At 41.6% G+C, this 23,959-nt stretch overlaps 1 protein-coding gene across 2 annotated transcripts in view; it reads right to left on the bottom strand.

The window, feature by feature from the left end:
* LOC144753465 (cytochrome P450 2D17-like) overlaps positions 1-23,959 on the bottom strand; it is a 296,252-nt gene that overhangs the window by 9,680 nt on the left and 262,613 nt on the right. For both annotated transcript variants that reach the window (XM_078641151.1, XM_078641147.1), the window contains 2 exons: positions 7,573-7,760; positions 1,076-1,217 (listed from right to left, as the gene is read on the bottom strand). In XM_078641151.1, coding sequence (XP_078497277.1) covers positions 1,076-1,217; positions 7,573-7,760 — 330 coding nt within the window. The remainder of the gene's footprint in view (positions 1-1,075; positions 1,218-7,572; positions 7,761-23,959) is intronic.

Genomic DNA, 23,959 nt, shown 5'->3' with positions numbered 1-23,959 from the left:
TCTATTTGAAGATGGCTGGTATTTTTGTTTCTGAATGATTATCTACTTGTTATGTCATAGGTCAGGGTAGTGGTGTGGATGGCATGGATACATAGTTGACAGGAAGTGAAGTCAGTGTATGAGAACTGTGGGTGCCTGGGCTGCATGCAAACACAAAAACTAAACTGACTTCATCTTGTCAGAGTCATGTGAACGCATTGCTACAACAATAATACATGCTCAAATTTCCGTGACTAATAACTAAAGAAGTTTTTTTCAGAGCTCTGCTCAGGATGCCATGAAAAGACTAGGAAGATTCTCATTCTGGCATTTTCAAGAGTTTCTGAAGGTTGCATCTGTTGACGGGAAGAGTGCACAGATTACACATAGGAATCCACAGGTGAATAGTGTATTCTAAGGAGAAACCTCTTCTCACATATTTTTGGTAACAGGTTTTTAATTTTAACTCACATCTTAATAGAAATGTGCGTCAGCAACGCACTAGTTACAATTAATCTCTACCTGCCCCTCCGTGGTCCATGTGCATCCCCTGACTCCTCCCTCCTGCTCTCTGTGGTCCTTTGAGCTGCCCCTGCCCCTCTCTCTTCCCTTCTTTGTCCATGTGCATGCCCTTGCCCTCCTACCTTTTGCCATCCAAGGGCCTTTAGGCTGCCACTGCCTTCCCACCAGCACTATGTGGCCTATGGTTCACACATATTTTTGTGAGATGTCCACATGGTTATGTGGTTAACGCTGGAAATAAACCATTTCTTGTTACTTAAACCTGTAAAATGCTCTCTTTTCAAATCATTATGTACAGTAATGTTGCTGTGTTGTTTACGTAATCGAACTTTGAATGTTTTTGGTGTGAACCACTGCAGTTTTACTTACATTAATTGCCCAAGGTTCTCACAATCATTTGCGGTGCTCTTGTTTGTAAAGACAATTTATCTAAAGCTGGCACATCAGTAGACATTCTTTACTCGTGCATGTTGCCAGACACAGTCAAAATCAAACCTTCAGCCCCCAATTTTACCACAACAGATACCGCTGATTAATCACCACGTTAAATCAGGCACACGCATTTTTTGATTACCTGCAGAGAAAGGCATGAATGCATCTCGCTTCACGAAGTTCTTTTCGGCGTCCAGGAAATGTTCAGGGTAGAACTGGTGAGGCCTCTCCCAGACAGTCTCATCCTTCAGCACTGAGGTCAGGTTGGTGAAAATCCCGACTCCCTAGAAAAGACAGAATTAACAAGATCAGATGGGATCCATTCGCCTGTGTTCATTCTCTAACTACCTGTACACTCAGTATTGCATGTATGAAAAGTTTGCACAAAGACGCATCACTTGTTACTTTTTACATGTAACACTGCATCAAATCCCAGGGTTTTATGATTTTTTTTAAACTGTATTTTGCAAGTTGGTGAAACACACCTAACAAGGATGATTTTTAGGTCTTGCCTGAGCCAGTGCATGCGCTATCTCAAGCGAGACATTTAGTAAGCGGGTTTTCAAAGTGCTACCCACAGGCTTTTGCCGGCCACCAGCTTGCTGTTACGCACACAAGCGAGCGCCACGTGCACAGCTGCCATCTGGCTTTCTCGCGTGAATGCCTTACAGCGCGTGCATGAATCCCCCTCCCCCTCAGCTTCTTTTACACAGTCCGGAAGTCACTAGAATGAAGTTAGTCGTACCACAAACTTTTCGCTCCGATGTATTTATTTTTTGTTCTTTTGTCCAGTAGTAAAATCTGTTTGTTTCCATTTGAATGTCTGGGCCGATCAGACTGCATGCTGTGCAGACAGGGTGTCTGCCGTGGCCGCCTGCCATCATACTGTCACGCGCACCTCTCTCCACTTCTAAATGTAACCTACCGGGGTCTGTTTTGTGCTCCTGCCTTCGGGCTCCCTCTAAAATCAGATGTGCCTCATGTTGATGTAAGTCCCAAGAAACAGTGGCCAGCATGTTTGTTCCCTTTCTGCTTCACCACAGAGCTTGTTCAAAGCCTTGTTAAAAACTTCATTTCTCTTCACGGGAACACACATACACGCTGCAAAGGAAGTTGATGCCTATGTAATTTTTTTACAGGATCTTTGGTATGGTGTCCACCGCCTGTTTATGATAACGTACAGTTTTCCCTAACATTCTTTCCTTAATGGTTTTGAGGTGGCTGCAGCTGGTCCTACGTTTTCCATCGAGGTGCAACCCAAGGATTAAAGGTGACACTGTTCTCTGTATACACTTCTCAGATGCCGTCTCAGAAACCATTATTGAGAACAAAGGTCCTAGTAGTAAGGCAGAAAAATTATATACAGTATATTTTTATAGACTAGAGTCAGTACTATAAACTCAGTTCTCTCTGTGTACCCAGCCGGGCCACAGGTGTTTATTTTACAAAAAGATAAGATAATAACAATTTGACATACAAACAGGTGATAGGCCCAGTCCTGTACCTATCATTCAAAGCAAAGAATTACAGAAAGGAAAGGAATAACAGGCAAAAAGAAGTGGAGCCAATTTTGTGACTTGTAAACCATTTCTTATCATTGCAAGTTCACAAATACAGTTACTACACGCATTTAAACACAGTGGTCATATATGTAGTGCTGTATTTGAAAAGGTCGACGTTTCGATCCCCTGGCTCCTAATAAACCGGGATCATCATCAGGACTATTGTAATTAGTTGCCTGGTGTAGTTCCAACCGGGATCCGTAATTACGGATGCTTCAATCAGAACCCACAAGGCTTTGTCAGGGGTTCAGAATATTTGGCACGATTGCATTTGGTGTTGTGGTGACCTGATAGGAGGCAGTACAGCCGTACTTTTGTTTAAAATCAAGCTTTTTGGCGGACTCCGTGAACTCGCATTCGGGTCGGGAGCCGCAGTCCGTTTGTTGGAAAATAAAGAGCTGCAGGGGAATTGCCGTGCGCGTGCTCTTATTATGACGGGCGTCCCACGGTGGGGGAATGGCCCCTTCGAAGGTAGGCAAGGTGATGGCTCAGTGGTCTCAACCTTTCTTCAGCGATGCTGCGATATCCAGCACGCGCACAAAAGTACGGCTGTACTGCCTCCTATCAGGTCACCACAACACCAATTGCAATCGTGCCAAATATCCTGAACCCCTGACAGGCAACTAATTACAATAGTCCTGATGATGATGATCCCGGTTTATTAGGAGCCAGGGGATCGAAACGTCGACCTTTTTAAATACAGCCCTACATATATGACCACTGTGTTTAAATGTGTGTAGTAACTGTATTTGTGAACTTGCAATGATAAGAAATGGTTTACAAGTCACAAAATTGGCTCCACTTCTTTTTGCCTGTTATTCCTTTCCTTTCTGTAATTCTTTGCTTTGAATGATAGGTACAGGACTGTGCCCTATCACCTGTTTGTATGTCAAATTGTTATTATCTTATCTTTTTGTAAAATAAACACCTGTGGCCTGGCTGGGTACACAGAGAGAACTGAGTTTATAGTACTGACTCTAGTCTATAAAAATATACTGTATATAATTTTTCTGCTTTACTACTAGGACCTTTGTTCTCAATAGTAGTTGATCACCCATGGTCCTAGTTTACCCATTGGGTTCCCTTGTACAATTAAAAAGTCTCAGAAACCATAGCAACAACGTAGAGGAGCTAAACCTCTCGAGCAAGGCAGCGCCTTTGAATGTGAATTCTTCTCACAGTGAATTGATTATCCCGTTTGGTTGACTGTGGGTTTGGTGTCGCTGCCCAGTTTATTTAAATCTTTGTAATGTTGTCTTTTACCGGAATGGAATAAAGAGGCTTCTCCTCCGGGAACGTAATCTTTTTTTTGAGTGGCTTTTCTCACGTGAATGCCTTACAGAGTGCGCGTGAATCCCCCTCCCCCTCCTTTCTCCCACTCCCTCCTCGTCAGCTTTTTTATTACAAGCTTCCTGTGTCGAGCGGCAAATGCTTGTTTTTATTTCCTGTCCTTTCCCCTCTGCCTCCGTCTGAACACTTTTCGTCTTATAAACGTTGGTGGTTTCCTAAGTTTCATCTTTTACTCGCCACAAAAAATTTGAATTGGTAGATCTCCCATTCTACGTTTATATGAACATTGTAACCTGTCTGCAATCAGAGACATTGAGCAGGGTGTCTTTTCTCACTAGTTAATAAAGTTATTGTTCTTGTTCCTCGGATTGGCCATTCACTACCATGTGACGTGCTCTAACAACATTTTATGCGGAAGTTGATGTATTTGCGGTTAGTCTTCACGCGGCTATCGAGGCGTGCAGAGGAATCCTTTATCCAACAAATCTCATTCAACAAGTAAGTTGTTGTCCGTATATGCCAATACGTTACAGTTCAGCCGAGCAACGTTGTAGCAGGCTCCCATTCTGTCTAGAGTTTATTTTCGTTCTTCCATCACAGCCCTGTTACTTACTGTTTAGCAGTTCATTTTTTTATGGAGCAAGCGAGTAGCTATTGTATGCAAATCACTGTTCTGCTTTTCCAGTGTGGCCTGTAGATATCAATCGAATGCCACATGCAATATAATGAGCTGGCAGTGCAGGCTGTTAGCACGCATAGGCTTTCTTCCTTAGAATGCGTACATCTATGCTTATTATTCATGCCTTACCCGTTGGTTCAGCGAAGTTGGCCGCAGATTGTTTGATCTAGCGACTGTCTAACATAGGCCATTCTATTTGGGTAAACAATAATCAGACCTACTTGACTCGTCTAATCTCTTTGCTTGTAAATCTAACTTTATAAGTATAAATATGGTGATTTTTCACTTAGTTCGCGTGGGCTACTATTCTGAATATCCATTTTGATTTTCCTTTTTTACCCCAAGATACATTATCTGGTCAATTGCTAAGCACATTGAAATGTCAGTATTTGAACTGCACTGTGGTGCATAATTAATCTTGTAGTTATAAATCAGGCTTGCCTTCAGAAATGCAGTGCCAGTACTGCACACACAGTATTATAAAACCCCGGGTCTGTGGTGTTATGGCAAAACACACTTTTAATTGGAGGTTTATTGTTTAAGGTACATACAAAAATATTCGTTAGAATCATCTTTTGGCACAAAATAACGGACCTTAATATAGGTTATGCCTTATCGATACAGTTTTTATCATTCTCGGCCAGTGTTTAGCCATGCAACAGTTGATTATGTTGCACCAAGGATATTGTGCTGCATAACTAAATACTTATAAGGTCCTAAAAGCGACACCTATTGGCTATGCCAATGCTTGTTAAAAGTAGGGCCTTGGCGGTGTGCAAAGGGTTTAAGGACATTGGAGGTAGAAAGGGGATTATCAAGGAGGAAACAGAAAGGTGGGGTGAGGGAGGGACAAAACACGATGTATGGAGGGAGGGAAGGGGAACAAAGGAGAAAAGCTACAGCAATACTAAGAGAAGACAAAGGAAGAGCAGGGGAGACTGGAGAGGGAGAGAGGGAACAAGGAAGGGAAAGAAAGGCCAAGGAAGGGAGAATGGAAAGAAAGGCCAAGGAAAAGAGAGAGACGGGAGTGAGGAGAGTAGGAATGAGAGATTAGAATAGAAAGGAGAGAGCTCACTGCTCACGTGCAAGGGAGGAAAGGGACGCAGAATGGGCAGATAAAAGAACAAGCGAAGGAAGGGAAAATGGGGACAAGAGAGTGCCATAGGAGTGGAAGAAGAAAAAGAAAACTGGGAGCCAGTAGGAAGGACAGTAGCAGAGGTATGAAGCAAAAAAAAGGGAGAGAGGAGACAGGCAAAGGGAAGGAATAGAAATATCGTGGAAGGAAGAGAGCACTCAGAGAAGAGGAAAGGCATACAAATATTGTGGGAGTAAGAGAGCAGACTGGTTGGGGAGAAGATGCTTTGTGGAAAGGAGACATCAGACATGGATGTGAGAAAGGAGACACCTGCATGTATCTACTGGTTAATAATATATGCTTTTAGAAGGAATAAGATTCACCAAGTTATTCTACTTAAATTGGAACCTGTAACTTACAAGTTATCCACAGCTCCATTTGTAAGTTACGTATATGTCTCTATTTTTAAATCCACTGGTACCTACCTTGGCAGGTGATAAAAATGGCATAGTGAATATTAAATATACTTACATTACCATGTAGTGGTAGATCCATGTAGTGGGTGCAATATTATTGCCAAGCGATGTATCGCATGTGATACAGAAACCCATCGCTAATAACTTAGCCAGCTATAATAATGGAATTTAAAGCTGTGACCGGCAGTTTGTGCGTAGCTAAACATAGCTTCTGACTGTCCATGTTTAGGAAAGAGATTCCAGATTTAGAGATCCAGAACGGGCTACCTCAATGTTTTTCATATCCGACCCACTCTGTTTTGCAAAGTCTTCAAATGGTTTTGTTTTATACATAGTGCCTTCAATCCATTACAGCTATATACAAAAAACATTTACCAGGCCGGGATATTTTGGCCAATGTTTCCATTGGGAAAAAAAGAATAAACTATAATTCCAAAGTTTGTGCTGTTCTGCCCCTAATGTCTCTCGTAACACACCCCAAACATTTGGAGAAGCAGAACTGTGGTTTGATAGAGGTATTCGTGTTGCAAGCAACTTAGAAGTGGGAGGTATAGAGGGCCAAAGCTCTCTCTCTTTTATGTATATATGCAGCATTTCTATAACCCAAACCAGCTAAAAGGCAGCAGATCACTGTACACTATCAAAGACAGTCATAATGTCAACCAGTTATGGCAGCGGTAGTTAGTTTGCTGACTGTTAATGCATTGTGATAATGTACTTTAAAGAGGTGAGGCTTCTGCTCTTCCCTACATTGGAGCAGAGATGGGACGGTTCTGATGGAAACTGAGATGTTTTTCCAGGCCCTGAGTGCATGAAAAGGCTTTCTGACTTGTTTTTTTCTTTTTTACACTTTTTAGTATCGAGTCTGATGGTGCTCTGGCTGCGGGTGTGCTGAGAGCCCCAGAGTTGGTGAAAGCTTGTCTGCAGGATAAGCTGGGGCTGACTGTCGTGATGGCTTTGCAAATGATGAAGATGGTTTGAAGATAGTGTTGGCCTCTGAGGGAAGCTAATGGAGTTCCATCAAGGTTGGGAGAATTTATCAACTTTCCTCTCTCTCTGTGAGGCAAAAATACATGGAAACTTTCACCAGGAAGTGCTGCAAGAAATGGCTTTCCATGCTTAAACAGAAGCAAGCATTTCAAATAGGGATAATAGGGATAAAACACCGAGAACAGAGAACAAAAGAACCAACTTGATTCAACACATTTGCTTAATGAGAACAACAAGTACAGATCATGATAAACAGACTTGATAGTCCCCATGGCATTCCATGGGGCTGGGATTTGTCGTTGATATCAACAAGTCAGGGAGGAGTCTGCAATTTGACCCAGAGTTTAGCGCAGTCATAATATCATCTGGGACAAAGAAGTACTTAATATCTTCCAGGAATTGGAGTAGTCATCAAATGCCCTTGTAGGAGTTATTAATATCACCTTAGCTGGGAACAGTCATCATTTTCGTCTGGGATAGATCAGTGATTAATATCACCTGGGGCTGGGAATAGTCATAAAGATTTGGGGTGGTCGGATATAAGAATGAAATGTAGACATTGCTTACCTTAGGGATAACGAATCCTTGGATCTCTGTGTCACGGCACGTCATGTGCGGCAGTGACAGTGGAACGATATCTCCACAGCGTTGGATCTCATGGATCACAGCGTTGGTGAAGGGTAAGTTGATCTGATCCTCCATTGTGGGCTTTCTACCTCGTCCAATCACTGTGTCAATCTCTTTGTGTACCTGACCTAGAAACAAGAGGGAGGCTTTTTACAGTTGTGGAATGCCCAGTCTTCTCTCAGCAACAAGCACAAGAAGTTCAACTGACCAATTCCCACTTAGCCACATCACAGCAGAGGTGTACTGTTGTATCAATAACTCCTCACAAACAAACCCCATTATTTTAAACTCTGAGATACGCCAAGCATAGGCAAAGCCAATGCGTCTGAATTTTGCTTTATTTTTATGTGCTTTTTCACTAGCTCTGTATGTTGTCAAGTATTTTGCATTCATCCGTATTTTTATGTGTAGTAAGCTCCTAGGTGCTTTGAAATATTTTTTAACTTTTTGATCTGGCTTAATTGTTTATTTTAGGCAAGCAGTTTTAAGAGGCGTGAAGGCCAGTGGCGCGTTATACCACGGTGGTCCCGGTTAGGTTTGTTTTGTTTTCTTCACCATTCTAGGGAAGGGTTCAGAGGGGGGAGAGAGTCAGAGGTCTAGTGGGTGGACAGCCATTATAGATTTAATTGTGGGTGGCATGCGTCCACACTGCTAGCATGCCAAAATAAGTACATCTGCACCCGTCCGCACTTGGATGTCGCCTGTCGCCAGGACCCTGCCGGAATCCGGTTACTATACTTTTATTATGTATCCGAGGGAGTCCTTGCTCACTATAATCCCAAATGCTCAAAACAAGAAGAACTGTTACAAACGTGCTCCTGGGATGATACTCTGCCCTTTCTCTTGTGTAGTTACAGGTGGTTCTGTACAAACCACGAAGGGCCTAGGGAGCCCTTGAAAGGGTCCCAGAGACAAATCTCATTTGTGAGGGGACATGCTGAAGGGTGCCCCTATGGGAAGGAGCTTGCAAAAACACACAGTCCCCGCACCACAATTACTCAATCAATGTTTTGAGAGGGTAAGAAACCAATTTATTGTGACCACCCTCGACATAATTATTTTATGTCAATCATTTTGTACTTTCCAAATTTTCACAAGGCTTGTAATAGAAAAAAGACTATACACTTAAATATTTACAAAACTATATATGCTCTGTACATACGTAGAAAAACACACGTTTACACAATAAATAAAGTTTCTGCATCTTTATTTATTGTGTAAACATTGTGTGTTTTTCTACGTATGTACAGAGCATATATAGTTTTGTAAATATTTAAATGTATAGTCTTTTTTCTGTTACAAGCCTTGTGAAAATTTTAAAAGTACAAAATGATTGACATAAAATAATTATGTCGAGGGTGGTCACAATAAATTGGTTTCTTACCCTCTCAAAAAATTGATTGAGTAATTGTGGTGCGGGCACTGTGTGTTTTTGCAATTTATTAAAGGGTCTAGCCCTCACCACTTATTTATGGGCCTATCCCCTTTTGTTCTTAACCCTATGGGAAGGAGGCATCTGAACCTTTGATGGAGCTTAGGGGTGGGTACCTTTCAATCAACTGACATTATTTTAACTCTAGATCACTTCCAAAACATTGTATGGAGTTGTGGGATACTACTTTTAGTTTGAGGCCTGATTTAATATTCATCACAGTAATATGACTTAACAGTTCCACCTCCGTGGATCTAGCTATGGCGGTACCGGCCTGCTACAGTATGTTAAAGCGTAACTCCATTGAAAGGAAAGGTGGGGAAGTGGCCATCATTTATAGGGATGTGTTTGAGGGTATCAGGCTGAATTACTTCTTGAAGGAGTTTTTTCAAAATTATGAATTTGCTGCTATTATTTAATGCTGCTTCCAAATTAGGAGGAGCATTACTTCACAGGCGCCCTGCTGGCAGCGAACTTTCTGCGTTGCTATCACCAACCTTACTAAAGTTTGCCCTTTTTCTTCTTATTGGAGACTTTAATCTGATTTTTTTAATGGAAATTTGGAGAATGAGATGCAGATTTTACTGCTCACTTGAAAGATAAAAGGTCCAACCCATATTGCGGACCACACACTTGAATTACTATTTAGTAATTTAAATACCTTGAAAATACAGACAGAAGACCCTATCACCTGCTCAGACCACTCAATCATTACATTCAATATCTCATTGCTGGGTGGTCTCCCTTCCAGTTGTAGGTCGACTCCAGTAATGCGGCGAACAGGAGGAGAGTTAACACCAAACATTTTTGTTGTAATTTCACCCCTCCTGAGGTCACAGAGAGCATCTCAGTGGCGACAGCAGTACCTGAATTTGTGGGTACTTTGGCCACGGCCATTGATGTCTGCGCCCCTCTGAAGCAGACTCATTCCTCTAGGCGAGCTATATCGGCAAAGCGGTACACGGCAGAGTTGAGAGAGGGGACAAAAGAAGTGTAAGTCATTTGAAGTCTGCTGGCAGTCCACTAAAACTCCTGTGAGCCGGGACGTTTTTAAGGAAGCACTCCAAATCTACCATAAGCAACTTCAACAGGCTAAAATGAATGTGTCCTCATGCAATGCAACTGGTGCTATGTAAAGCGCTCTGATACCCGATTCGGGTCAAGTTCGCTCTATATAAAACTCTGTAAAATAAAAAAATAAGAGACAGTATTTTGTCAGGAGGATTAAGGAAAACAGTGGATCTCTTAAAGAATTGCTTATAATTGTTCAGGAGTTGACTCACCCAGTGGTGCTGAACCAGACAGCCAGACACTCAGTTTAATTTTGTGAGATTTGGCCTCGTTTTCAGTGACAGAATAGAGACCATTTATTCAGGCTTTGCAACCCAGACCTTTTTTTGGGTGAAATTTGTATAACAACATTAGCCCTCACCCTCCTTTATCCAACAGGGGCTCGTTCTCTGAATTAACCAACTGGATGGTGGAAGACACTATGTTAAAGGTGAAGTCGGGCTCTCCATTAGATCCCGCCTTACCCTAAAGGTTAGTCCTCATCTAAGAGTACTTGTGAATAAATCACTGAAGGAAGAGGATTATTTAGAGACCTTTAAGCATGCTCTAGTTCTTCAACTGCTGCAGAAAGCAGATGCAGACCCTTTCAATTCGTCCAATTGTCGGCCCATCTCTCTCTTGGATTATTTGGCAAAGAGTGAGGAAACAGGCTTTTTGGACCCTCCCCACCTTTTGGCCCTATGTGGATACTAACTGCTGTTTTTTCAACTCAGAGTGTGCAGTGAGGCCTGCTAAACATTCCTCATTGCCAGTGTTGTAACCCATCACAACATGTATGTTGAATTGGTTACCCTCATCTGGCACAACTGACTTTCTTATAAGTCCCCAGTATATGGTAGCAAGTGTGCCCAGGGTGTTTGTAAGTTAGAGTGTTCACTCAGGGATGCAGCCCTGATTGTTCCACTCTGAGTGTGACAAAGTACAAAATAGCTCCTGTTAAACAGCTGCAGCATGAAGCGCAGTTTTAAAACTTCTAGTTAGACTTAGCCATTTAAACAAATGGGAAAGCCCCCACTTCCCTTAGCAATATATGTCTCTTCAAGAGTGAGGCCTATCAAGGCAGGGAACAGTATGCTAGTAAGTAGGACATATAATTTAAAATGCCATAACAGCAAAACCTGCTGTGGGAAGGATAATAGCCCCATTGGTTCATACAGGCTGACCTCTGTCTGAGTCCTCCTAACTTCTGAATGGGACTACTAAAATGGGTATTTCAAGGTAACAAATTAATTGTGGCATTAAACCTGACTTGATGCCCAAGTTCAATTTAATGAAAATTTTAAGAAAAGGTAACTTCTAGAAAGTTGCCACTCTGTCGCCCAGTTTGTCCAGTGGCCTTGCACAGTTGCTTGCCACCAGACAGCCTTCTGCCCTCCGGACTGCCTCTTTGTTCAGGTAGAGAGACTGGCGGCAGGAACAGAGAGGGGGACACCGGTTGCCAAACCGGTTTTCCCGTCGGTGGGTTGCCTACAAGTAGCCATACCTCTAGGGTGGGCTACCAAGCACCTATCATCCAAGGAAGGGTTCAGACATAATGGGAGTAGGCAGAATAGTGCATCACAGAATTGCTAGACGCCACACATAGCCGGAGTCATCATAGAGCGAGAGGCATTCTGGTAGGCCATTGGCTAGTGACCGCATCATCCCTCAGGGTACTTTCTGTGTATAAATATGTCACCCCTGGTATCCTGAACCTCAAATAACAATGGAACTGGCGAACAGACCAAAGAAGAACTGCCCTGCTGACCCCTGGACCTGGCAAGAGAGGCTGATCAGACTACTGGACTGCACCTGCTACACCTTGGGATAGCAAAGAGAGGACTGTGCCTGTGTCTCCTGGCTCGTGGGAGTCACTCCTAAGCCTCAGAGCAAAGAAGTGACTCCCAGGGTCAGTCAGTTTAGCCCCTGGAACCAGTACCAGTGCCATTAAAGCTAAGTTAGCACATTCCAGGGAGTCAATAGCCACATTTTTCGAATCGTTGCTGACAGCTGACGAGCAACTCAAGAGAGCAATCCTCGATGAGCAAAAGATGCACCCAAGTCTACTGGACCTGGGATTGTCATCCGAGTCCAGATTGGTCCCCAAACACAGACAGACAACAGGCGTTAACCAAAGGAAACTGCTGAACCCTCTGTGTAAGGAGATCTGTAGCGTAGCTGCAGCTGGCCTTCTACTGTCTTAAAGAGGACTTTGAAGGACACTAACCCCCAATTCCAAAGTTACCACGTGGACCGAGATATAACTACAAGGACACCCCCCTTGATCGCACAGCACCCAGAGTATACTTCAGCTTCCTGCATTCCCAGTAACAGTTACCAATGCTATTTGCATTTTGACTAAAACGCTGAGATTTGAGTTTTCTTTAAAAACACACATCTCCGGAACCCTCTGGTGAATGTTGCTAATCTAGGTGTCTAAAAATTCATAAAAGTATAATCTATGTTTATAAATTGTTGTCAGATTTCTTCCAAGAAGCATTTATTTATTTATTTATTTATTAAGAAGCTTATAAAGCGCGCAGCTACCCCCGTTGGGGGTGTCCCGGCGCTACAGATTGCAAGCATGTGGAAAAGGTAACTAAGGGATGGTGAATAACCAGGTTTTAAGTTTGCGTCGGAACATAGGTTCTGAGTCAATGAACCTGAGATCTAGTGGGAGGCTGTTCCAGAGTCTAGCTGTAACTACTCCGAAAGCTCTGCCCCCACTCCTGGCGCGGCGGAATCTAGGAATCACCAAAAGGCGTAAGCTGTTAGATCGCAGCGATCTAACGGAATGAGATAGTAAAAGTCTCTTACGCAAATATCCTGGACCTGACCCATTAAGGGCACGAAAGGCTAAGGTCAAAGCTTTGAACTGAATGCGGCGGGTAATGGGAAGCCAGTGAAGTTTTTTACGATACGCGGCAACAGATTGACGGAAAGGAATATTTCCGATTAGCCGCGCAGCAGCATTTTGCACAATTTGCAAACGTTCAATTTGGTAAAGGGGAGCGCCAGCATAGAGACTATTGGCATAGTCTAGATGAGACGTTATGAGGGCATGCAAAATAGTCTTGCGAGAGTCAAGCGGGAGATAGGCGAAGATCTTCCTCATCATGCGCATTTTACCAAAACAGGCAGAAGTAACCTTATTAATCTGAGATTGACAGGACAAAGCGTTGTCAAATTGAAAGCCTAAGTTGCAGGCTGTTTGAACAGGGATCGGTGGGGGATTCAATTCCGGAGGCCACCACTGAATAGCCGGCAGTGGATCTTTTTGGGTAAAAAATAAAACCTCCGTTTTATCTGCATTCAGAGCTAGATGGTTCGAGGCCATCCAGGAACTGATGTTACGGAGGCAGAGGCGAAAGTTGGTAAAGTTGGGGTCAGAATGATCTCTAAAAGAAAACATCAGCTGAGTATCGTCAGCGTAAGATATCACTCTGACCCCGCAAGATTCAACCACTGTAGCCAATGGGCCCAAATAGGCATTAAAAAATAAAGGGCTAAGCGCCGAACCCTGAGGCACTCCGCAAAGAAGCGGCTTACCCTCGGATTCAAAGGGCCGAAGAAAAACCTTTTGAGTGCGTCCTGAGAGGAAAGATCAAATCCAGTTAAGCACAGAACCTCCGATTCCCAGATGTCCAAGCCGGCTCAGCAGAATTTCATGGGACACAGTGTCGAAAGCGGCGGACAGGTCGAGGAGGACCAGCATGGCCTCCTCGCCCCTGTCCACACACTCACGAATGGTCTCAGAAACCTCGAGGAGCGCCGTCTCAGTGCTATAGCCAGTCCGAAACCGAGACTGGGAGTCGTGTAGCAACTGGTTGGTTTCTAGATAATCAGCCAGCTGCGCCTGGGCCGCCTTCTCAAGGATTGCATGACTTTCTTATTTCGTGGTTTGCTACTTCTAAATGGTTTACACAAGTTCCTCTGTTTAAGGCTTACTGCTAGAAGCCAAGGATGAGCTAAAGGTTTTACAAATTAGCCTTACTGGAGCCTGGGTCTGCTGCATTGGACACTGTTTCCCATCATCTATTGCTACACATGCACAGCTTTCATTCTAGCATCTTGCAATGGTTTTGCTCTCTTTTGAGCAATAGTCTGTACAGCCGCTGTCTTTTAAGTCCAAGCCAAGGGTTGGAAACTGTGGTGTTCCCCAGTGTTCGTCCCTGAGCCCTACTTTGTTAAATGTTTATATTTCACCTCTGGTGGGTATTGTTAGAGCCTGAATGTTTGAGATCGTTACCTATGCTGACGATATACAGCTCATCATTTCTATCAATGAAAGGAACACAGAGACAAGAGGAAACTTAGTGAATTATCTTTAGGAGGTGGAAATTTAGATGTGTCTCACTGTTTGAAACTCAACACAGAGAAAACTGAGATCCTGCTCTTTGGAAAGGCGCTCAGTGTCTGGAATCATTCTTGGTGGCCCACACTCCTTGACGCTGTCCCCAGGCCCAGAAGAGTAGTGAAGAATCTTGGGTTTTCTGATCAAATCAAATCAAAAATTGCTTAATTCGGTTTTCGTGTTTATGAAAACGATAAAAGTTCATCGTTAAAAATCACTTCTTCGGATATTAATAAATAATTATACAAAATTACATGACAAGCAATCCATCACTAATATATTTTAATATTCAAAGATAATAATTAAAAAAATACATTCTTATGGTCATTGGAGTACAAGTCAAGACAGTATAGCCTACAAAAATGTATACAACAATAATCTTGTTTATAAGTTTGTCCTATGTCTGATATAAATCTTCAGAAATTTGACAATGTTTTTAGCCAGGCATTCTGTCTCCATAAGTTGCAACACGATGAGAGCAGGACGACATTGTCATAGACCTAAAGTTTTTAAAATAGGTATTATCCAATGCTTTCTCAGTTCTTTATAAAATGTACAAAAAAGGAGCACACGGATTAACGATTGAGTAGATACTTCATCACAGGGGCAAGTTATTAACAACTTTGACCAGTCTTGATTCTGGGAACAATTACCAGGCGATGAGAAATATTCATCCTATAACGAGTCAGCAGAAACCTTTCGTAGCTACTCAAATTACAAGTCAGATAAGGTTGTATGGCCATGGTAGTTTGAATCAATAATGAATGTTGAACTGAGCTTTTTTTGCCTCAGTAACCAAGCGCAGTAACCAGGTAGAGTTCTTCCAAATGGGTCAAGCATAGCTTTTTCAGCCCTTTTCTCGATATCTCTGCAGTGAGTGGGGGGTTATGGTAGTATCTTTCTAAACCCAAATCATACAAAAACTTTTTAACATATATATATAGGAGCCAATCAATCTTATATGAGTTTTCAAGTGAGAGACAGTCATTCAATAGGCTTTGATTAAAAGCGGTCTTTGTGGAAGACCAAAGGCGATGCCACAATAGGATCGGTTGCAGTTTTACAATATCAGTAATATATGGCAAACCTAATTATAAGTGGCAGCTAAAGGTCGAGGTGCCTCACGGAACCGCGAGGAGAAACCTCAAGAAACTGTTCTCGACTTTTTGAAGGGCTTCCACCTGTCCATAACCGAAAACCCGGCACCATAGATCGCTGTGCTAACGCATTTAGCCTGATAGATTTGGATCATCTCCACCGGTGGCCTTTTACCGAGCCTCTGCGCAAAACTAACTAATGCAGAGGCGACCCTTATAAATAGCAACTTTCTAGCCTCTATAGCTTTCCTCCATGTACACTTCGCGTCTATTAAAATTCCTAAACAGGGATACGTATTGTGTTCTCCACCTTGGTATTTTCAATATAGACATCTCTCCTTTTCTTATGCCTAGGCCCTGAGTTCATTATGAATGTTTTTTAATGTTAATTCTTAAATCTAAATTAGTCATAAAGCTAGTATACCTATTGAGTGCACGTTGGAGTTCCAGGAGAGTTTGTGCAATAATTATGCCGTCGTCCGCATAGAGTAGAGCGGGTATTGGGCATTCACACAATAAGGGTAGGTCCTGGCACCCTTCCAACATGGCTTGTTCTAAGCCATTAGTATAAAGCGTAAATAGGAAGGGCGCCAGGACACAGACCTGCCTTACACCCCTCTCCACTCTAATCGGCGCCGTCAGTTCCCCTCCTAATCCAATCCTCGCCGTAGCATTTGAATACAATTCACACAAGAAATGAACCAAGGAAAGCTCAACTCCCATTTCTGTTAAAATGCTCCACAATTTCGAATGGCTTATGCAGTCAAAGGTTGATGTTAAATCTACGTAAGCCATATACAAATTTCCTCCCTTTAAGTTCACATATTAACCCATTAAAATGTCAAATTAAGGCCTTGCTCCGTGGTACCCAGACCCTCCCTGAACCCGAATTGGAGGTCAGACAATATTTTATTATCGCCAGCCCATTGTTGTAGGCGATTGAGAATAATACGTCCCGCTACTTTGCCCAAGGAGTCTAATAATGATATGGGACGATAACACGATGGGCTTTGACGATCTCCTTTTTTAAAAACTGGGACCAGGATTGAGTCTGACCACGGTTCAACAAGCCCCACTGTGTATGAGGCTTCCAGTACCCGAGCCAATATTGGCGTCCACAGTCCCATGTTATATTTACAAAGATCTACTGGGACCCCATCGGGGCCTGGCGCCTTTCCCCCTTTACTTGCTATTAAGGCAAGTTTCACTTCTAACTGGGTAAAATCAAGTGCAATACGAAAGATTGTGGATTTTTGATGGGGACTTATCCACTCTATTTCATTTGGGTCAGTCTCTGGCGTAGCAGTTAATCCAAATATGCGTGAAAAAGGTTCCACCTATAATGATTTGTCGATAGCTATTTCAATTTTATCATTATCCCTGGGTTCGGACAGAAAGGGAGATTTGATTGTCTTCTAAAAAGCGGTACTATCCTTCATCATGCACCTCTTATGTAAATCAGCCCATATTTCTTGCTTCAATTCGGCTTTTCTTGATTTTATTGCTGAATTAAATATCTTTCTTAGGAGAATAATTTCTTGTTTGTCCCTTTCTGTTTTATGAAGGGCGGATTTTAAGTCGGAATATGCTTTAGTACAAGCGTTATTAAACCAACCGTTAGTTTTTCTCTTATTCCCTTCGGATAGACATACAAAGCTTCCTTTACTGCATTTACTATGACCGCAAAACTACCTAAGATCTCTTGATGAGAAGAGGTAGTGTCTAAGCATTTTTCTAAAGCCTTAAAAAAATTCTTCACCACCTCTGTAGTGATCTTAAGTGGCTCAACTAGATCCCACTTGATCGAGTACCCATTTAACCTATCCAGAATCAGATTTTTCTGACCATATGTTCTCACTCGATTAGTCTTATCTCGATTAGTGGGGAGAGACAGTATAACACTATTAGGAAATTGATCACTGGTAGCATTGTCATGTGTTTTAAAACTCAAGATGTGGGACGCAGCATTGCTTGACACAAATATAAAATCTATAGTAGTAGAAGCTCCTCCACCATTAAAAGTCTGAGTGAGTGGAACTGGGGGGACCACTAATTTGTTTGCTAAATAACACACACAATTATTATTTTATTATGATTTGGAATTCCGAGGAATTCCACATAAAATACAGATAAAACAACATTTCATTAAAATCGCAATAGTTAAAAACAGAAAAAGGTACAACATGAATTTTTCTAGGTTACAGCCAAGAGTACATCATCACTTATCTCCAATAGACTCTACACTCTGGAGGACGACAGAGGACAGCCTCTAAACCACAAAGAGTTACATATTCAATTTTCCTTAATTGCATAATTCTCAAGTAGTCAAATTCTCTTTTCTTCAATAAGTTAATCACTACAGTGGGCTACAACATTTAAGATAAAAATACCATTACCATCCAATATACACAACAATTTTCATAAATAATTAAAAAGTTTTTTTTTTTTTGGAAGGTGATCATGAAATGGAAGTAGCAGCAAGTATATTTATAGGATATATGTTGATACCACGCATACTTTTAGCACGCAGACCATTACCACGCAATTTTTACAACGCAGGACCCTTTACCACGAATACCTTTACAACGCAATACACTACAACGCAGGTACTATTACAACGCATACCATTACAACGTAAGTATAGGTAAGTATATAATATGTTAAAATAATGTAATTATTATTAATATTTTTTTTTATTAATAATTTATTATTTTAATATTAAATATTGTAATTAATTATATTAATTTTTATTTATTAATTTGTAAATATATATGTTAAAAATACCCCTGGACCCCAAAACCCAAACCCAACCCTGAAACCTAAAAATACCCCTGTACCCCAAAACCCAAACCCAACCCTGAAACCTAAAAATACCCCTGTACCCCAAAACCCAAACCCATCCCTGAAACCTAAAAATACCCCTGTACCCCAAAACCCAAACCTGAAACCTAAAAATACCCCTGTACCCCAAAACCCAAACCCATCCCTGAAACCTAAAAATACCCCTGTACCCCAAAACCCAAACCCAACCCTGAAACCTAAAAATACCCCTGTACCCCAAAACCCAAACCCAACCCTGAAACCTAAAAATACCCCTGTACCCCAAAACCCAAACCCATCCCTGAAACCTAAAAATACCCCTGTACCCCAAAACCCAAACCCAACCCTAAAACCTAAAAATACCCCTGTACCCCAAAACCCAAACCCATCCCTGAAACCTAAAAATACCCCTGTACCCCAAAACCCAAACCCAACCCTGAAACCTAAAAATATCCCTGTACCCCAAAACCCAAACCCAACCCTGAAACCGAAAAATACCCCTGTACCCCAAAACCCAAACCCATCCCTGAAACCTAAAAATACCCCTGTACCCCAAAACCCAAACCCAACCCTGAAACCTAAAAATACCCCTGTACCCCAAAACCCAAACCCATCCCTGAAACCTAAAAATACCCCTGTACCCCAAAACCCAAACCCAACCCTGAAACCTAAAAATACCCCTGTACCCCAAAACCCAAACCCATCCCTGAAACCTAAAAATACCCCTGTACCCCAAAACCCAAACCCATCCCTGAAACCTAAAAATACCCCTGTACCCCAAAACCCAAACCCAATACCCCTAATAAATGTTTTTAAAAAAAGATAAACTTACCTATACTTACGTTGTAACGGTATGCGTTGTAATAGTATCTGCGTTGTAGTGTAATGCGTTGTAAAGGTATTCGTGGTAAAAGTACTTGCGTTGTAAAAGATGCGTGGTTATGGTATTGCGTTGTAAAAAATGCGTGGTAACAGTTGTATACCATATTTATAAGGTGCCAAATAAAGTGCTAATGCAATACAAAAGTGCTCGTGCATTAATACCCTATTCTAGGGCTATTCTCACAAATAATTACCCAGGAGCTATGCTTCTAAGGAATTGCACTTTGTTGATTAACTATCTTACAGGAGTGCTAGAACACAGTAGAAATAAGCATTGATTTTCGTATTTAATGACTAATTACAGTGCTTAAAGTGCATAACAAAGTGCTAATGCATGAGAACGCATCACACAGTACTATAAAGGCATAAGGATTAACTACGACTGAAAAACAATTTTTTAATATACATTCAAAAATTCTTTAAAAAAGCGAAAAATTTTAAAACAAATCAGTTCAGATGGTGGGAACAGAAGAAAATTACGGGCCTGTTCTGCTGTTGCGATTTTATACTGTAAAAAAACACGCCTTAAATATTTGCCGCGTATTGAAAGAAGTGCTGGGCACACAATCAAAACATGGTTAAGGTCCTGTATGCCACTGTTGCATAAATCGCAATGTCTTTCGTTTTTGGGGATACCCTCCCAGGCACCTGTTACAATCCTCAAAGGCAGTAGGTTCATTCTTAATAATAAAATCACTCTTCGAACTCCATGATTCAAGTTCCAAAGAATGTACGGCTGAGGAATTTTAACTATAGAACTCTCCGCAATACACGCGGCATATTTTCAAATCTCTTTCCCGCGAAATCACATATATAGATCTTTTAATTATATGTTTTAATGTTATTTTATCCAATCCTGCTGCTCCTTCAAAATCTAAACCAAAACTGCTTAAGGCCTTTAAATAATTCCTAAAAATTACACTTTTTGATAGCATAGTAACAAAAATTTCCTTATACAATGCCAACCTTAATAGGTTCTCCTGAGAATTTATCAAGCGTTACCCCATCTTAAGCAAGCTGCCATTGTTAAGACATATGTTGAAAGAAGGCCAAATTCGAGCCTAAGGGCCGCAATTGACGCAGCGTGACTCAGATTGCAAAATTGTCACCAGATTTTACCTTCCACTTCCTCGTACTTTGCCCATTCACATTCATCTATCGTTTCATTGCCGTAATTCAAAGTTGGTGGAATCTTTATTTTATATACGGCGATGGTGTGAGAAAAATGTATTTTCCCACATTGCAAGTACAAGCGATTTATTGCTGAGGCTTGTGAAATAGCTTTACTTTTGCAATGGTCCATATGTTTTTTAACAGAACACCTATTTGTGAATTCTTTTCCTAGATAAGGGTAAAATTTTACTATTTCCATCATTTCATCTCCTAAAAACCATTTTAAGTTTGATCTAACCTTACAGCCCTCATAACTAAAAATCATCACTTTACTCTTTGAGACATTTATTTTTAGAAAGTATTCCTTAGTGTACCTAACCAATTCCGAGAGTCGTCTCTGCAGCCCAATTGGGGTTAAGTCCATTATTATAGCGTCATCGGCGTACAGCAAACAACTTATTTTTAGGTTACCCACTTGTGGAGGATCCTCTTTACTCTCCCCTATCCGACTCAGCAGGTCATTCATATAGATTGAGAAGAGTAAAGGGGCCAATAGGCACCCCTGCTTTAACCCATTATTAGTGGAAATGTTCTTTGAAAGGCCTTGAGTCCCCCCTAACAAAACTTGGGTCCATGTAGATGAGTGAAGAGCAATTATCACTTTTAGCAGATTTCCTGGGATCCCCATACTAATCAATTTCCTCCACAGCGTCCCCCGATCTACCCTATCGAACGCTGTGGAGAAATCAATAAATGCTGTATACAATGGGGTTCTCCGACCAACGGGATATTTATCAATTAATGTTTGCAGAACAGAGATGTTATACAGAGTGCCACTGTTCTTCCGAAACCCTGATTGTTCAAGGAGAATTAAATTATTTCCAAATACCCACTCTTGTAAATGAACCAGGATACTTTTTGCAAACAATTTTCCCGTTGCATCTAGAAGGGAAATTTGGCTAAAACTAGCCGGGGAGTTTTTAGGGCCCTTCTTATATAGCGGAACTATTATGTTTCCCTTCCAGGAATAAGGGATGTCCCCGAAATTGTAGCAATGGGCGAATAGAGGTTGTAATACTTTTGCCCACTCACCACAATCCTTTTTTATTATTGCTACAGGGACATCACTCGGACCCATTGCGCCCGAGAGTCTCGCCCCCTTAATGTATCCTTCAATTTCCCTCTCTGAAGGCGCTTCTACATCGCCTCCTAGTGCTATGGTATTAAGGGACCCCTCACCCTCAACGTCTAGTAGATTAGGGGCATACAATAAGGATATATAAATTGACCACTCTGTTTCTGGGATTAACATGGGTTGAGATTTTTCTCTACTGTCACAGAATTTGGCTATTAAGGCCCAGTATTTTCTAGAATCACCAGTAAGTCCCGAAGGTTAACCCATTTTTCATCTTCAGAGGCCCTACAGTTAGCTGCTACTTTTCTCTTCCGGACCTGTTTTAATCTATATATTTCTTTTTGTCTTAATGGACTAGGATCTCTAAATTGGGCTCTAATCAGCCCATTTATCTTATTATTAAGCTTTTTGGTATCAATGAAGAATAAAGCTTATGGGGCAGCTCTTTCACCTTGCTTCTTTTTTCCCAGATTTATTACAGCAGCCATTACTCTTTCATATCTCACTATCGGGGTCTCCCGGATTAAACTGGGCACAATATTTTTTAAATACCCACTGGAAGTTCGGAAGGTTCTTATGTGACCAGCATGTGCGACCTTATTTCGAGAATAAGATACGTTGTCATTCCTCTGGTTCCAGAGTTCAGGCTTCTCGAAATTTAATGCTAAATTTACCACCAAAATGTTGTGGTCGCTCAGTTTAGTGGGGAGCACTTTAAACTGTGAGCATGCCCCAAACAGTTGAAAAGACACTGCCATATAATCAAGTAAGGAGTGGCCAAATGCCCCATGAAAGGTAAGTGCTGCGGGTGAATTCTCTGGGAATCTACCATTTAATAATACAAGGTCAAGATTCCTAAGATTTTGCAAGAGCGAAAGGCCACGTTTGTCAGGTTTTAAATTTGCCGGGAATATTGACTCTGGTATAAACCAGACCTCCTCCAAGTCCACATCGGAAAAAGACGAGATGGAGCTGTTACTTACTTTAGCGTTAAAGTCCCTACCATCATTATACTTACTCTTTCTCCATTACTGCATAAGTTTTGCACAAAAGAGCAAATGGAATCAACCAATGGAGTAAACGCTTTCGCCGGTGGAATATATACGTTTACCAAAAGTAAAAAAGTTGCAAATCCAAAATAATTTTTTTCCATTTTTAACTTAGCGCAGATACAAAAATTTGATGGATGTATGTATATCACCGGGTCCCATGCCAACTCACAGCTTAACAGAATGGCTAAACCCCCACTTGCATGCCCCTTTATAGATTTTTTTGCTTCACTACAGTACACATAGTAGCTCTCTAATTGGAACTCTTCCCTTGCCCACGTTTCCTGTAGGAAAATTATCTTGGGGGCCAGATATTCTAAAGATTTAAGCTTCTGTTTTTCTTTACCTAGCCCCGCCATGTTCCATGACACAATAGTCCCCAGAAGGCTATCCCCGCTCTGTGGGTTTTATGTTAGTTGTTTTTGCCCCATTCAAAGTACTTGCGATCCAACTCCATTTAGACACCTCGTCTCCTACATCTATACTAACGACCTATTGGACCTCGGGTGCTGAAAGCTTAATTTCCCTTACACCCGGTACGCTACCTACTGTAATTTCCAAATCCTCAAATTTTATAGGTGTATTCTCCCTCTCATGTACAATGAAGCTTTTCCCTTTTTGATGATAAAGTATTTCGAGGTTCTTGGGCGGGGCCCCGTGTGATACCGTACTAGTAAGAACATCTATGCCTCTTTTCCTGAAACCGTCTACGTTTGCTAAAACGAGCGAATACACTACCCCAGATGTAAAAATAGCTCTAGTTACATAGGGTTTGTTCTTCCAATCTCAATGAACTAGTTCGATATCATTACTGGAAATTGACTTTAAATCGTCTATTTCTGATATAATTCTAAGAAGGGCGCTTCTATTCAGTGTCATTAGCTCAGCATCAAAAAGGGGGATAAAAATTAAAGTCTTGTTCGCTTGCCGTGCAAATATTTCGGGTAGCCTAATTAAATTAGTATCTTGCAGGCTACTGGGGAAATAGTCATTTAAATTCCACCCCTTATTTTTAATACCTGCTATAATCATTTTCCGACTGACTCCCCCACTATTACTTAATACCGGATTCGTTGGTGAAGATGCAGGTCCAGTTGACTCCTGTGCGACATCACTTAATTCTACACTCAGGTGTGTTGCGGCGCTTTTTAAATTGGCCTCTTTAATTCCTGAGCTACTATGCAAGATAGGGCCCCTACTTGACCTGCCTTCTCCTACCCCATCATTATACTGATTGGTGTTCGGCCTAACAAACGAACTATTCTGCTGAAGGGCAGGAGCCTGCTCATGTTTCACACTCGTACTCATATTCAGTTGCCCCACAGACATTGTATTTTTTTCCTCCACAGGGGCTATGTAAGTGTTTTCCTTTTCGTTTACTGGTTGGAATCGCAG

The sequence above is a fragment of the Lissotriton helveticus genome, chromosome 1_1 (genome assembly GCF_964261635.1).
Source record: "Lissotriton helveticus chromosome 1_1, aLisHel1.1, whole genome shotgun sequence".
Lineage (NCBI taxonomy): Eukaryota > Metazoa > Chordata > Amphibia > Caudata > Salamandridae > Lissotriton > Lissotriton helveticus.
This window is presented reverse-complemented; position numbering and strand designations above follow the sequence as displayed.